Below are 13,935 nucleotides of genomic sequence, written 5' to 3'. Positions count from 1 at the left end.
CTGTTTCACAATATGAAAACACTTGCTGTTAATAAAGTTCACATGTGTGTCTGTAAAGGACAAAATTGCTCAAGAAACACATTTGTGGTGTCCAGATGGAGCTCTGTAAAGCGAAATCTGTCTCCTATTATCAACTAAAGCTCTCCCTTGCTAAAGAGAGAGCTCTTAAGGCATGAGGTTCTATAAAAATCTCAACTTACTAGACACAAAAACTGTCACGGCAGAACTAGATAAGAGCTTTGCCATTTTTTCCTCTCCCATTAAATATCCCCGACTTTGACTATTCTAGGTCAGGTAATGAGAAAAGAAATTGCATTCTGAGATTATCAAATGGTGGAAGATTTTGGTGAAATATTCCATGGGTGGAATGTCGGTTGTTGTTGTTGTTTTGCTTTTTGCACTGGCCGAGCAGCCATTCCTTTCATTCTGCAAATCATCTTTCCACTGGTCTGTGCTCCACAGCCTTCCTAGGAAAGGAAAGCTGAGCCAAGGATATCAGTGCGGGGTTTTTTATTGGGGGGGGGGTGACTGTGGGCTGGAAACCCCACAGACTAGCAAGAGATAGCAAAGATGGCACCCCTTGCCCACCTTTTATGTCCATTAAGTGCGAACGCATCTAAAATGAAAATATATGATTTCTCAAGCACTGTGAGAAAGAGGCAGGAAAAAAAACTCCAGAATATTTCTCATGGGGATGAGATTACCCAAAAATTGGGGGCAGGGGGCAGGATTCAACACAGATCTAGTGCTAGCCAGCTGCCCAGGAAGGCACAAATGACCTGACGTGCGCTAGAGCTCATTCCAAAGCTGCTCAGTATTGGAGCTGAGCACAAAGGTTTGGATCTCTTTCCCTTTCCCCGTTTTAGAGCATCAATGTGCAAGTCAATGAGCTGTAACTGGATTAAACATTTCACTTCCATCAAACTGCACATGTACACTGGCAGAGCAGAGCAGCCGTAATTTATATTCTCTCCACCTCAAAGGAAACTGGTGGTAAAAAGAGAGGAGACGCTTGTATATTCATATCTGAAAATGATTCACTTTCAGCATGCGCGTCAGACAGCTGTCACTCCATTTGCTACCTGAACAGAATCAGACAACTAATTTCAGTATACGAACACGCAGCAAAGAGACGGGAGGGAAAGGAAGCCCCCGGCAAAGGGCTGATTTGCAAAATGCTTACAGCCATGTTGCTACAGAGGTCTGGGCTGATTGATGTATATGCACTACAGAAAAACAACAACATGCAGCTGCCATGAAAACAGCGGCCTTGTCTGGAACCCTGACCTGTCCCGTCCACGATATGTAGTTGTCAGGGAACTGACATCGGAGTCAGAGGTGGAGGCAAGGCTCTCGAGCGATGCAGGAGAGGGGCCCAGCAGGGAGAGAGGAAGCCCATCGGCTGGGGAAGGAAATCAGCGCAACACCAGTAGGGGAGGGGGGCAGATGGGGGATTTGGAGAGGGGTCTCCAAGACTCTTCGCCCGAAACAAGTGGGGAGAGCACGGGCACACCTCTGCCCACTCCTTCCCTGCGCAGAAGATTTCCGCGCAGGGAGAGTAGGAGGAGACTTGGCGTCAAACAACTTCTATGCTGGAAGAGGTTCAAGAAACGCCCACTGACGGATTCTGCGAGCGACTGAACGGCCACGGAGTGAAGGGCTGTCAGCCGAGGCAAGGTTAACCAGGCAATCTAGCCAGCAGCGACGGTAACTTATGCACAAGCAACCCCTTATAACCATTACAGTAGTGAAACTCACCTCGTGTCTTGATACCTAAGCAAGAGCTAATCTTGCAGAAAGAGGCAAGGAAAGGAACAACATAGTGGCATTAAAGACATAAAGCTTGTTTTACTCTGTTACAAAAATTCAGAGGATGGAACGAAATAAAAGGCTGCCATTTTGGTGCCAGCCCTGCAGTTCTTATAACCTGCAGTTCTGGCCATCACTCACTAAAAGCAACCAAATGCGACATTTTGTACCCCCATGGCCAGCTTCCCCAATAAATATTTGTACTGTATGTTTGAGGCACCTTTAATTATGTAGATGTGGTTTATTAACGCTTGGGCCATAGGCCATTCACATGTAAGATAAATAAGTGCAGTACAAAACCCAACAGTATGAAATACTGCATAAAACCACGTTGCTCCTTCAATTATGAATATATTATTATTGATTGCATCCGCACAAGTCCTTGCGAGCGCAGTGAGTCTATAGGATTAAAAGTTGTGATGGCAGGCCCAATGTTTAGTACACTCATACCTCATGTTACGTTTGCTTCAGTTTGCACATTTTCAGATGTACCAGAAAGGGCTACTTCCGGGTTTTGACGCTTGTGCATGCGCAGACACGCAAAATGACATCATGCGCATGCGCAGAAGCGGCGAATCGCAGACGCGGGTTGCCTTCTTTTCAGGTTGTGAACGGGCCTCCAGAACGGATCCTGTTCACAACCAGAGGTACCACTGTAGTCTGAAGAGTTCTTGTGGCATGCACAGAAATGTTCTCAAATATTCAGTGCGCCTTTAAAACAACGACAGCAAAAACGAACCAGGTAGCATGGGAATGCCGTTCCCACTTTTTATTATTTTTTATTCTCACATCTTGTTATGAAGTAATGACAGCATAAGAAAAGATGATGGGGGCTTTCTCTGAGCGGGAGGGATAAGATATTAATCTCTTTTGCGCTCCCTCAGATACCTGACTGAGCAAAAGAAAAAGAGCGGCCGCCGAGAGAAGAAGAAAAGAGACAAGAAGGCGGGAGGGAGAGAGACTCAGACAGAATTGCTCAGATTGCACAGCGCTGCAAAGAAGTAAATACAGGTTTCCTGAAAACCGCAATCACACCTCGCTTTGTAGGAGGTATTTATTTTCATTTATCTGTTTCACAAGAAGATAACCACCTAAATGTCATTTCTTTTACTACACCGAATGTTTTTCTTCTTCTTCTTTTTAAACCCACCATCCCAATCTTCCATCCATTTAAGGCATTTTTTTCCCCTGGCGAGTAATCAGAGGAACTGCATTTGGGGTTGCTGGAGGTTATAAAGTAATGTAATGCTCATGTAATCTCCATCCCTTTTAAGCTTGATCTATTTTATTTGCAAGTTCGGGAGGAAGCGGGATGGGTGGGGGATTTGAATGTGCGGCCCACGGAGTACCAATCAGTACCTATCAGAACAGAATAAAAGTGTTCAGATCGGCAATTTAAATAAGAGGATCACTGATTGGATTTTTTATTAAAGGGGCTTCGGGAACAGAGCAACACAGACGGCCAGACCCTGTTTTCTGAGGGGTGTTAAATGCAAGTCTCTGCTCATGTGGTTGGCTGGGCTAAGAAGCTTCCAATAGTCTGGTTACTCAACCTCCACAGCCACAGTTTCTTTTTCTGCCGTGTCTTGGGAGTGTCACTGGGCTTCTAATCACCAGTCTCTGAAGCCTTAAAAACATCATCACCAACAACAACCTGGGACTATAATGAGATTGCTTTTTACAAGTATATTGAGACCCACGAAAGAGCCTTGAAGCTAGCAATCTAGAATTTTGCTTGAAGTAGGCTAGGCAAAGGTGATATTGGGAAAATGTACCTTTCTTAAAACCTCTCTATATCGATTTTATGTTATGGTACTGAACTTGTGGAAGAGCTCAGGCGAGACACGTTATCAGGTGGAAGAGCTCTGCTGGGCATAACATACTTTGCTGGATGTCTCTGTTCAGAGGAAGCCCAAGAAAATTGAAATCTCACCCAAAGATCATAAAAAAGTGGGACGGACTCCCCCGGACGATGGTGGACTCTTCTTCCTTGGAGGTTTTAAATCAGATGGTAGATGGTCACAAGTCATGGATGCTTTAGTTAAGATTTAGTTAAGATGGTTAGACCTCAGGGTCCCTTCTAACTCTACATTGCTATGACATCCCCGGAGCCTTGAAAATCTCCTTGTTTGGTGATACTGCTAAGGTTTGTTTGACATGGGACTACTGTCCCAGACCACAACAGATGTGTAAGATTTTAAACCAATATCTGAATCCATCAACACCCACCGGTAAGCCACAAATAAATAAATGTACGGAAAGTTCACCAAGGAAAGTTCATCTCAGTATGCTGCGGCAGCAGAACGCCCTACAAATTCAGTGTCTTCTCCTTTGTCTATGTAGTTCCAACTCTTTCATTCCAATTCAAGCTTCACACTGATTTGTTCTGAATAGGCTAAAGAAAGACCTTTAAGGGTATTATGTCACAGTCAAATATAGAGGAAATAAGGGCAGGCTTATTTCATGAATCAAATAAAAGACCTTCATACTCCTGGGGCCCCATCAACGCCTCCCTCCGCCCCTCCTAGGCATGCACATACCATGCAAGCGAGAAAACGGAAGCTTTTAGGTCAATCTCCAGTCAGATATCTTTTCACGGGGAGCCAATTTTATTCTCTTTTTATGCCAATCAGACTCTTAATGGGAGGAAGAGTATAAAATAATTCCGGAAGGCAAAAGTGGTGCTATGGGGAGGCCATGGTTATACTGGCAATTAAAGGTTCCCCCAGGAGGTTAATTAACCACATTAGGAGCCAAACATTTCACAAAACGCTTCACAAGTGTCGTAAAACTGAGCTCTTCCTCTTCAGACAACCTAGTGCCAAACTGTCAACAGCCTGTCTGATTTTTGTTATTGAGAAACATGCCGTCAAATGGGCAAATTTTAATGCATTCTAATCATTTTGGGGGGAGAGGTGGCAGCCAATCTGGACCTCTAATCTTTGCACCTGCCAGTCCACAATTTGGCTTCTACTAGTCCCGAAAATCCTGGAGCAGTAGTGTGCTAAATCATCCCCCTTGACTATTCCATCTTCAAACAGCCTGCAACAGTGGGATTTTGTATTCATCTCCAACCTATTATTCTGAAATACCAGGTAACAGATTCCTCATTAGCCGCATGTGAATCAATCCGGAACAGACGACTAAAGCCTAAGTGTAATAAATTAGCTGCCCTGCAACTCCTTCCCCAATTAAAAATAGATGCCTTTTTTCATTTTATTTGAAGGGGTATTCTCAGCAAGTATTCCGTCTGCTGTGCTCCAGTTATATGCTCAAGGCCTACAGACCAATAAAACACATATCAGGCCCGAAAACCTCTCATTAGTAGACATGCTTCTGCAGCAATTTAATTTCATTTGGCCGCTTTTCCTCAACACTGATAAATAAAGATGTTGCCTTCAAGCCCAAATGGGGCAGATGTATATGATTACTAAGTGGGTTGGTTTCGATGGAATACAAAGCACTAGGCTGAGAAGCTCCCTGCATTCCTTGTAAACAATCCAGTGTGGTGTAGTGGTTAAGAGCATAGAATCATAGAATCATAGAATCATAGAGTTGGAAGAGACCACAAGGGCCATCGAGTCCAACCCCCTGCCAAGCAGGAAACACCATCAGAGCACTCCTGACGTATGGTTGTCAAGCCTCTGGACTTGTAATCTGGTGAACCGGGTTCGCTTCCCCTCTCCTCCACATGCAGCTGCTGAGTGACCTTGGGCTAGTCACACTTCTCTGAAGTCTCTCAGCCTCACTCACCTCACAGAGTGTTTGTTGTGGGGGAGGAAGGGAAAGGAGAATGTTAAGCAGGATATCAAATCCAAACTACTTCTTCTTCTTCTTCTTCTTCTTCTTCTTCTTCTTCTTCTTCTTCTTCTTCTTCTTCTCCCCACCATCGCTGTCTCCATATTTTGCCATTTACATCCAAACTGGACAAACTATGGTTTGTATAAACCATAGTCTGCCTTCAAACCAGGGTTGCAAACCCAATTCAATCGGTCTGCCATCATGGTTTGTGTGCAAACAATAGTTTCTCCAAGTTGGATGTAACAGGAAATGGTAACATGTCACAAAATCAGAAGTAACCAAGGGAATCAGACGGCACAAGGAAAGGAATGAGGGGAAAGAAGACAAAGGAGTGTGATAGCACCGGGCAAATTCATTTAGAATCGTGAGGTTAGATCCTGCAGGACAAGCAGATCCTGCAAACCTGGTCTGCACACCCATTTTAGAACACATTCTCTATCTCATCTTACCTCCAGAAAATGTTCTGCCTGCTGTTCACGATCCAGTTTTCTTGAAGTCGTGGTTATGAGACCTGTAAGAAAGATCAGGATTATTTTCAGTAACATGGGAAAAGAACAGGTCTCCAGATGGATCACTAGAAGCATCCAGACCCAAACTTCCAATGAGGACCACTTTAGCATACAGAAAAAGGGTCCTTGTGCATTTCATGAACATGCTACTTGGATAGTGCTTAGGATAAAATACACTGCGGAATGTGTTCATTGGAATAAAACAGGCATTTTAATACAAATTTCCACACTGATTATATTTTTAAGAAACTGCACATTAATGCAGAAATGGGATCAAACAGATTGATGGATGACACAGATATAGACTTATCTGAGCTTCCCTGCCTATGAGGACTGCTTCCACTGAAAAGCACTAGGTATGTTAGGGAATGGAAAAGCTGCTTTTAATCAGCGATGGCTGATTCAAAGTTGTTGCTTCATGCTACAACCAATGAGCAATTCATTTGCATGCATAAGACTGAACATTGTAGATGAAGAATAGTCAAGTTACCTTTGGCCCTCTTGCTAAATTCCCCCATGTAGAGTATTCCCCAACTCTTTAATAAAGGTTGAGTTCATAGAATCATGGAATCATAGAGTTGGAAGGGACCCTGTGGATCACCTAGTCCGATCCCTGCAGTGCAGGAATATGAAGCTGTCCCTTATGGGGATTGAACCGGCAACCTTGGAGTTATCAGCACCATGCTCTTAGAAGATGGTCTTCAACATCCTCCTTGGTAGAACCAATTATGATTCTGTACACTCCAACTGACAACTCAATCAAAAATCAAGGCGTAAGTTTGTTTATTTCTGAGTTGCATTTTCACCCTCCCCCCATAAAAACCTTGATAAATTGCATATCTCATCCATTCTTAGTTAAGAAAGGCTCATTATCGCAACTGAAACGAGCTCTTGCATAGGCTAATACAATACATCAGAGGGGTTTTCTGAGCCAGCGCCACATGCAAGCGTCTCTAGTCTTCCTGATAGCAGGCATTATGGAAGGCATCAGAATAATAAGGGGCAATTTTATTACCCAGTATGAATAAAATGTCTTTTGAACACTAACAGCATGTTTGTCTAGCTAGCTTAGTAAATCACAGATTGGCATGATGAAACAGGGGTGCTTAGAAAAAAAAGAAAAAGAAAATAATAAAATACCCCGGAAAATAAGTTAAATGTGACTTTGGTTGTAAATAAACATATCACTTTATATAATTACTGATGTAAGCCTCTAATTTGAAAGTGAGTGTGTGCTTATCTGGGGGGGGGGGGGGAATGGGAATTTGTTAAATATGAAATGGGAGGCAGATAATCCTGAAGACAAATATATGATTATTTTAAAATCTGAAGCATTATTCCCCTTTTTGATTACTAGACGAGAGTGAAATGCCCTTTCCTTATAAGATAAGCTAAAAGAGAGATATAGCTCATGTTAACAGCAGTAAATGTTCCCGCATTCCAGGGGCTTTGTTTACTAGTTAAACTGCTAAACTAGTTTCTCGACATTACACTTATTTCTTCCACACATTTCCCCCTCATGAAATAATAGTGCTGGCTTTGTTTTAAAGTCACCGTGCAAGCTCAGGTGCCGAGTTAACGGTCAGGGGTGTAAGAAAGCATTGCTTTCCGTTCTGCCCAATATTTGTCGCAGGCACCACCATCTCCTTTCTGCTGCAGTTCATCTTTTTCCCAAGATACACCCTCACTGTCTCCAAAGGCAAAACGGTGTGTGTCAGAGCTGCCCCTAGGTCCCAGCTCACATAGGAACAACGCTAGGCTGTCGTAATGTACAAAAGTCTTTATTGAAGTTCAATTTCCATTCCAAAGCCGCAGCGCGCAGCCCTACGTCTTAAACCCTAGATCGGCGAAGTCCCGTCTGAATCTCCTCCCCTCTGACACCAGTTTAAGATCCTAGCCCTGCTCCACCTTTTCCGCTGCTCTCTTCTCCTCTGGGTCCTCCTGCCCGCTGGGGCATTCCCCTTTCTGGACTCCTCAGACGCTGAGTCGCTTAGCTCCTCCCCCTGCCTCCGGCGGGCTTTAGGACCCGGTTCCCAATACTCATTCTCTGCTGTCCCACGCTCCTGTACATTTGAACTTGCCTCTCGCGCCAACCCGGGACGCAGGTGGCGCTGTGGGTTAAAGCCTCAGCGCCTAGGACTTGCCGATCGAAAGGTCGGCGGTTCGAATCCCTGCGGCGGGGTGCGCTCCCGCTGCTCGGTCCCAGCGCCTGCCAACCTAGCAGTTCGAAAGCACCTCCGGGTGCAAGTAGATAAATAGGGACCGCTTACCAGCGGGAAGGTAAACGGCGTTTCCGTGTGCGGCTCTGGCTCGCCAGAGCAGCGATGTCACGCTGGCCACGTGACCCGGAAGTGTCTCCGGACAGCGCTGGCCCCTGGCCTCTTAAGTGAGATGGGCGCACAACCCCAGAGTCTGGCAAGACTGGCCCGTACGGGCAAGGGTACCTTTACCTTTTACCTCGCGCCAACCCAGTGACCTTCCTCCTGACCGTTACACTACTTCTGTCACTGCTTCCCTCTTCCGGGATACTGGCCGGATCTGACCTCCCCTCCGTTGTCTGACTCTCCGATGGAGGCGTGGTCAGCCCTGACTCCTCTCCTCTCCCTGCTGGGGGAGACGCTACTCCCGATACCTGTGACTCTTCCCCCCCACTATGCTCTGGTGGGGAAGCTGGTCCTGATTTCCAACTGCTGCTCTGGGAGTCCCTGCTGGCCCCTTGCTTCTGGGGGGGCCCCCTTGGGACCCCCCTTGCCCTGGCCACTGGCGCCCCCTTCTGTGAATCTTCCGATTCGCTGGAGAGGCTCATGGAATCCCTCGGTCCACTGTCCTCTTCTCCTACGCTCCCCTCGGATTCTTCCCCTTCGCTCTCCATCTCCTCTCTTCCCTGTGCCTCTGCTCCTGAGCCCCTGACAGTGTGTAACTTACATAATTTACATAATTAACTACAGTAATAATAATAATAATAATAATAATAATAATAATAATAATAATTTATTATTTATATCCCGCCCATCTGGCTGGGCCTTCCCAGCCACTCTGGGCGGCTTCCATAAAAACCAAAAATACAGTAAAATCACACGTTAAAAACTTCCCTGAACAGGGCTGCCTTAAGATGTCTTCTGAATGTCAGGTAGTTGTTTATCGCTTTGACATCTGCTGGAAGGGCGTTCCACAGGGTGGGCGCCACTACCGAGAAGGCACTCTGCCTGGTTCCCTGTAGCTTTGCTTCTCGCAATGAGGGAACCGCCAGAAGGCCCTCGGCGCTGGACCTCAGCGTCCGGGCAGAATGATGGGGGTGGAGACGCTCCTTCAGGTATACTGGACCGAGGCCGTTTAGGGCTTTAAAGGTCAGCACCAACACTTTGAATTGTGCTCGGAAACATACTGGGAGCCAATGTAGGTCTTTCAAGACCGGTGTTATATGGTCTCGGCGGCCGCTCCCAGTCACCAGTCTAGCTGCCGCATTCTGGATTAGTTGTAGTTTCCGAGTCACCTTCAAAGGTAGCCCCACGTAGAGTGCATTGCAGTAGTCCAAGCGGGAGATAACCAGAGTATGCACCACTCTGGCGAGACAGTCCGCAGGCAGATAGGGTCTCAGCCTACGTACCAGATGGAGCTGGTAAACAGCTGCCCTGGACACAGATTTGACCTGTGCCTCCATGGACAGCTGTGAGTCCAAAATGACTCCCAGGCTGCGCACCTGGTCCTTCAGGGGCACAGTTACCCCATTCAGGACCAGGGAATCCTCCACACCTGCCCGCCTCCTGTCCCCCAAAAACAGTACTTCTGTCTTGTCAGGATTCAACCTCAATCGGTTAGCCGCCATCCATCCTCCAACCGCCTCCAGACACTCACACAGGACCTTCACTGCCCTCACTGGTTCTGATTTAAAAGAGAGGTAGAGCTGGGTATCATCTGCATACTGATGAACACCCAGCCCAAACCTCCTGATGATCTCTCCCAGCGGCTGCATGTAGATGTTGAAAAGCATGGGGGAGAGGACAGAACCCTGAGGCACCCCACAAATGAGAGCCCAGGGGTCTGAACACTCATCCCCCACCACCACTTTCTGAACACGGCCCAGGAGGAAGGAGCGGAACCACTGTAGGACAGTGCCCCCAGCTCCCAGCCCCTCAAGACGGTCCAGAAGGATGTTATGGTCGATGGTATCAAACGCCGCTGAGAGATCCAGCAGAACTAGGAAACAGCTCTCACCTTTGTCCCTAGCCCGCCGGAGATCATCAACCAGTGCGACCAAGGCAGTTTCAGTCCCATGATGAGGCCTGAATCCCGACTGGAAGGGATCCAAATGGTCCGCTTCTTCCAGGCGTGCCTGGAGTTGTTCGGCAACCGCTCGCTCTATCACCTTGCCCAAGAATGGAAGATTTGAGACTGGGCGATAGTTGGCCATTGTGGCCGCATCTAAAGATGGTTTTTTAAGAAGCGGTTTAATAACTGCCTCTTTCAGCGGGTCTGGGAAGGCTCCCTCACGGAGGGAAGCATTCACCACCCCACGAAGCCCATCGCCCAGTCCTTCCCGGCTAGCTTTTATAAGCCAGGATGGGCAAGGATCCAGGAGACAGGTGGTTGGTTTCACTCGTCCAAGCAGCCTGTCCACATCCTCGGAGGTAACAGATTGGAATTGATCCCACTCAACTTGACTAGACAGAACTCTAGCACTCTCCCGCCCTGGCCCTGCTCCCACAGTGGAGTCTACTTCTTCCCGAATCTGAGCGATTTTATCTGCAAAAAACTTTGCAAAATCATTGCAGGAGAACATGTGGCCCGTACTGGGCCCCGATGTTACAGGTGGTTCCGCTAAATTGTGAACCACCTGAAAAAGTCTCCTGCTGCTGTTTTCTGCAGATGCAATAGAGGCGGTGAAGAAATTCTTCTTCGCCGTCGCTATCGCCACTTGGTAGGCTCGACGTTGAGCTCTAACCTGTGTCCGATCAGATTCGGAATGAGTTATCCGCCACCGGCGCTCTAGCCGTCTCAAAGATTGTTTCATTGCCCTCAGATCCGTGGAAAACCACGGGGCTCTCCGGGCTCCATGCAATCGAAGAGGGCGCTTCGGAGCCAAACAGTCAATAGCCCTGGTTAACTCCGCATTCCAGCGGGCCACCAGGGAATCAGCTGAAAGGCCATCAACATGGGATAAAGCATCCCCTACCACTCTCTGGAAACCATTTGGATCCATTAAGTGGCGGGGGCGGACCATCCGAATTGGTCCCACCTCCCTGCAGAGGGGATGGGTCGCAGAGAAGTCCAGTTGCACCAGGAAGTGATCTGACCATGGCACTTCTTTTGTTTCACTTTTACTTAGTGTCAGATCACCAACATCCATAGAGGTAAACACCAGGTCCAAGGCATGTCCGCGGCTATGGGTTGGGCCAGACTTATTCAGGGACAGCCCCATGGAGGCCATGCTTTCCACGAATTCCCGAGCTGCCCCTTGTAAGGTCGTGTCGGCATGGATGTTAAAATCCCCTAGGACGACCAAGCTAGGTGTCTCCAGGAGAACATCCGCCACGACCTGAAGCAGCTCGGGCAGGGAATCCTTGGTGCAGCGGGGAGGTCGGTACACCAAAAGGAATCCTGTACTGCCCCTATTGCCCAACTTCCAGGACATGCACTCAGAAAACTGGGTCTTCCCAATAGGACGCCTGGTGCAAACTAATGACTTTCTAAAAATCACTGCAACCCCCCCTCCCCGCCCACATGACCTGGGTTGCTGTGCGTAAGAGAAACCTGGTGGGCAAGCAGTGGCAAGGACAGGCCCATCTGCTTCATCCAACCAAGTCTCTGTTACACATGCCAGGTCAAGTCCTCCATCCATGATCAAGTCATGGATGGCAGTGGTCTTATGAATCATTGACCTGGCATTGCACAGCAGCACCTTCAGGTCATGTGGGTATCCCTTGCTGATTCTAGTATCCATCCGGTCAGGACCAGACCCGGAGGCAGGAATAGTCCTCAGACAACGACTAAACCTGCCTCCTCTGTAATGACATGGTCTGGTCTTAGCGTAACTCCTCCTCCTACCCGTGATCACTGAGATCGGTTGTCCCAGTGCATCCCCCCCTGTGGAACATGCCCCAGCCATTTTGTGGGCTGGGGCCCACTCCCCGGCAGCCCTGACCCCTCCCCTAAGAACAAAATAACAACTTATACAAACAAAAAAAAAACCAATAAAACAATACAAACAAAAAAATTTAAAAATTACAAAAACATCAAAATAAAAAAAAATAATTCCCCAACCCAACCAAACACCCATCCCACCCCCACCCCCCACATACAAAAAATCCAAAAGAATTTTTTTAAAAAACATTTTAAAAACCCTCTGTGCCCCTCTTGCAGTAACACTGTCCTAGTGAGGCCTGGCAGGCCCTGCCCTGGGCCAGGTGGTAAGTGGCAGGAAGGAGCAGGACCCTCAGGCACTCACTCAGGGGAGTCCTCCTGGGCAGCAGGCAGCAAGCAGCACGCAGTCCTTATGAGGCTTCAGGCCCCGCCCCAGGCCAGATGGTAAGTGGCAGAGAGGAGGAGGGCCCTCGGCACTCACTCAGGGGAGTCCTCCTGGGCAGCAGGCAGCAAGCACCACACAGTCCTTATGAGGCTTCAGGCCCCGCCCCAGGCCAGATGGTAAGTGGCAAGAGCAGGGCCCTCAAGCACTCACTCAGGGGAGTCCTCCTGGGCAGCAGGCAGCAAGCACCACGCAGTCCTTATGAGGCTTCAGGCCCCGCCCCAGGCCAGATGGTAAGTGGCAAGAGCAGGGCCCTCAAGCACTCACTCAGGGGAGTCCTCCTGGGCAGCAGGCAGCAAGCAGCACGCAGTCCTTATGAGGCTTCAGGCCCCACCCCAGGCCAGATGGTAAGTGGCAGAGAGGAGCAGGGCCCTCGGCACTCACTCAGGGGAGTCCTCCTGGGCAGCAGGCATATGTCTTGTTGTGTTCACATCATGTTGCAGATTTTCGGGTTGCGAACGTGGCAAACCCGGAAGTGTATAAGCGTTCTGCACGTTTTGCACCTGCGCAGAAGCGCTTCATCATGCTCCGCACCTGCGCAGAAGCGCCGCTTTAGTTGCGGACTTTTTGGGATGCAAATGGCACCCCGGAACGGACTGTGTCCGCAACTAGAAGTACCACTGTATTCTGTAAATTATTACATTGTTGTTTAGTCGTGTCTGACTCTTTGTGACCCCATGGACCAGAGCACGCCAGGCACTCCTGTCTTCCACTGCCTTCCGCAGTTTGGTCAAACTCATGTTTGTAGCTTCGAGAACACTGTCCAACATCTCGTCCTCTGCCATCCCCTTCTCCTTGTGCCCTCCATCTTTCCCAACATCAGGGTCTTTTCCAGGGAGTCTTCTCTTCTCATGAGGTGGCCAAAGTATTGAAGCCTCAGCTTCAGGATCTGTCCTTCCAGTGAGCACTCAGGACTGATTTCCTTCAGAATGGATAGGTTTGATATTGTCACCATGTAATTCCAGCCCCTTCATTTAGGAAACACAATGCCCCTTGGGAAATATTGATTATTGTTTGCAGACTGCTATAGGACTTACTTTTCCAGAGTTCTAAATCACGCAGAGCAGGCTCCCCCTTTTCGGAAGCCATCCTTCCAACTCGCAGAGGGTGATGGAGTTAGCAATGTGGGGTGGAACAAACATGCTTGTCCTAGCTCTCCCCCACTGCGTGGAGGACATAGAACACTGGGTTAGCACTTGAGTAGGGTGACCCCACTCATAAAGCTGAAAGCATAACAATAGGTCAGACAGCAGAGGCAGCTTTGGGGTAGCACAACTGGTTCAGCCACACTAA

At 48.1% G+C, this 13,935-nt stretch overlaps 1 protein-coding gene across 10 annotated transcripts in view; it reads right to left on the bottom strand.

The window, feature by feature from the left end:
* FAT3 (FAT atypical cadherin 3) overlaps positions 1-13,935 on the bottom strand; it is a 459,497-nt gene that overhangs the window by 160,353 nt on the left and 285,209 nt on the right. For all 10 annotated transcript variants that reach the window (XM_079973210.1, XM_079973209.1, XM_079973212.1 and 7 more), the window contains exon 4: positions 6,060-6,121. In XM_079973210.1, the coding sequence (XP_079829336.1) occupies positions 6,060-6,121 (62 nt within the window). The remainder of the gene's footprint in view (positions 1-6,059; positions 6,122-13,935) is intronic.

This window comes from Podarcis cretensis (assembly GCF_951804945.1).
Source record: "Podarcis cretensis genome assembly, chromosome: 4".
In the NCBI taxonomy this organism is placed as follows: domain Eukaryota; kingdom Metazoa; phylum Chordata; class Lepidosauria; order Squamata; family Lacertidae; genus Podarcis; species Podarcis cretensis.
The sequence above is the reverse complement of the archived record's forward strand: the minus strand, read 5'-3'. Positions and strand labels throughout refer to the sequence as shown.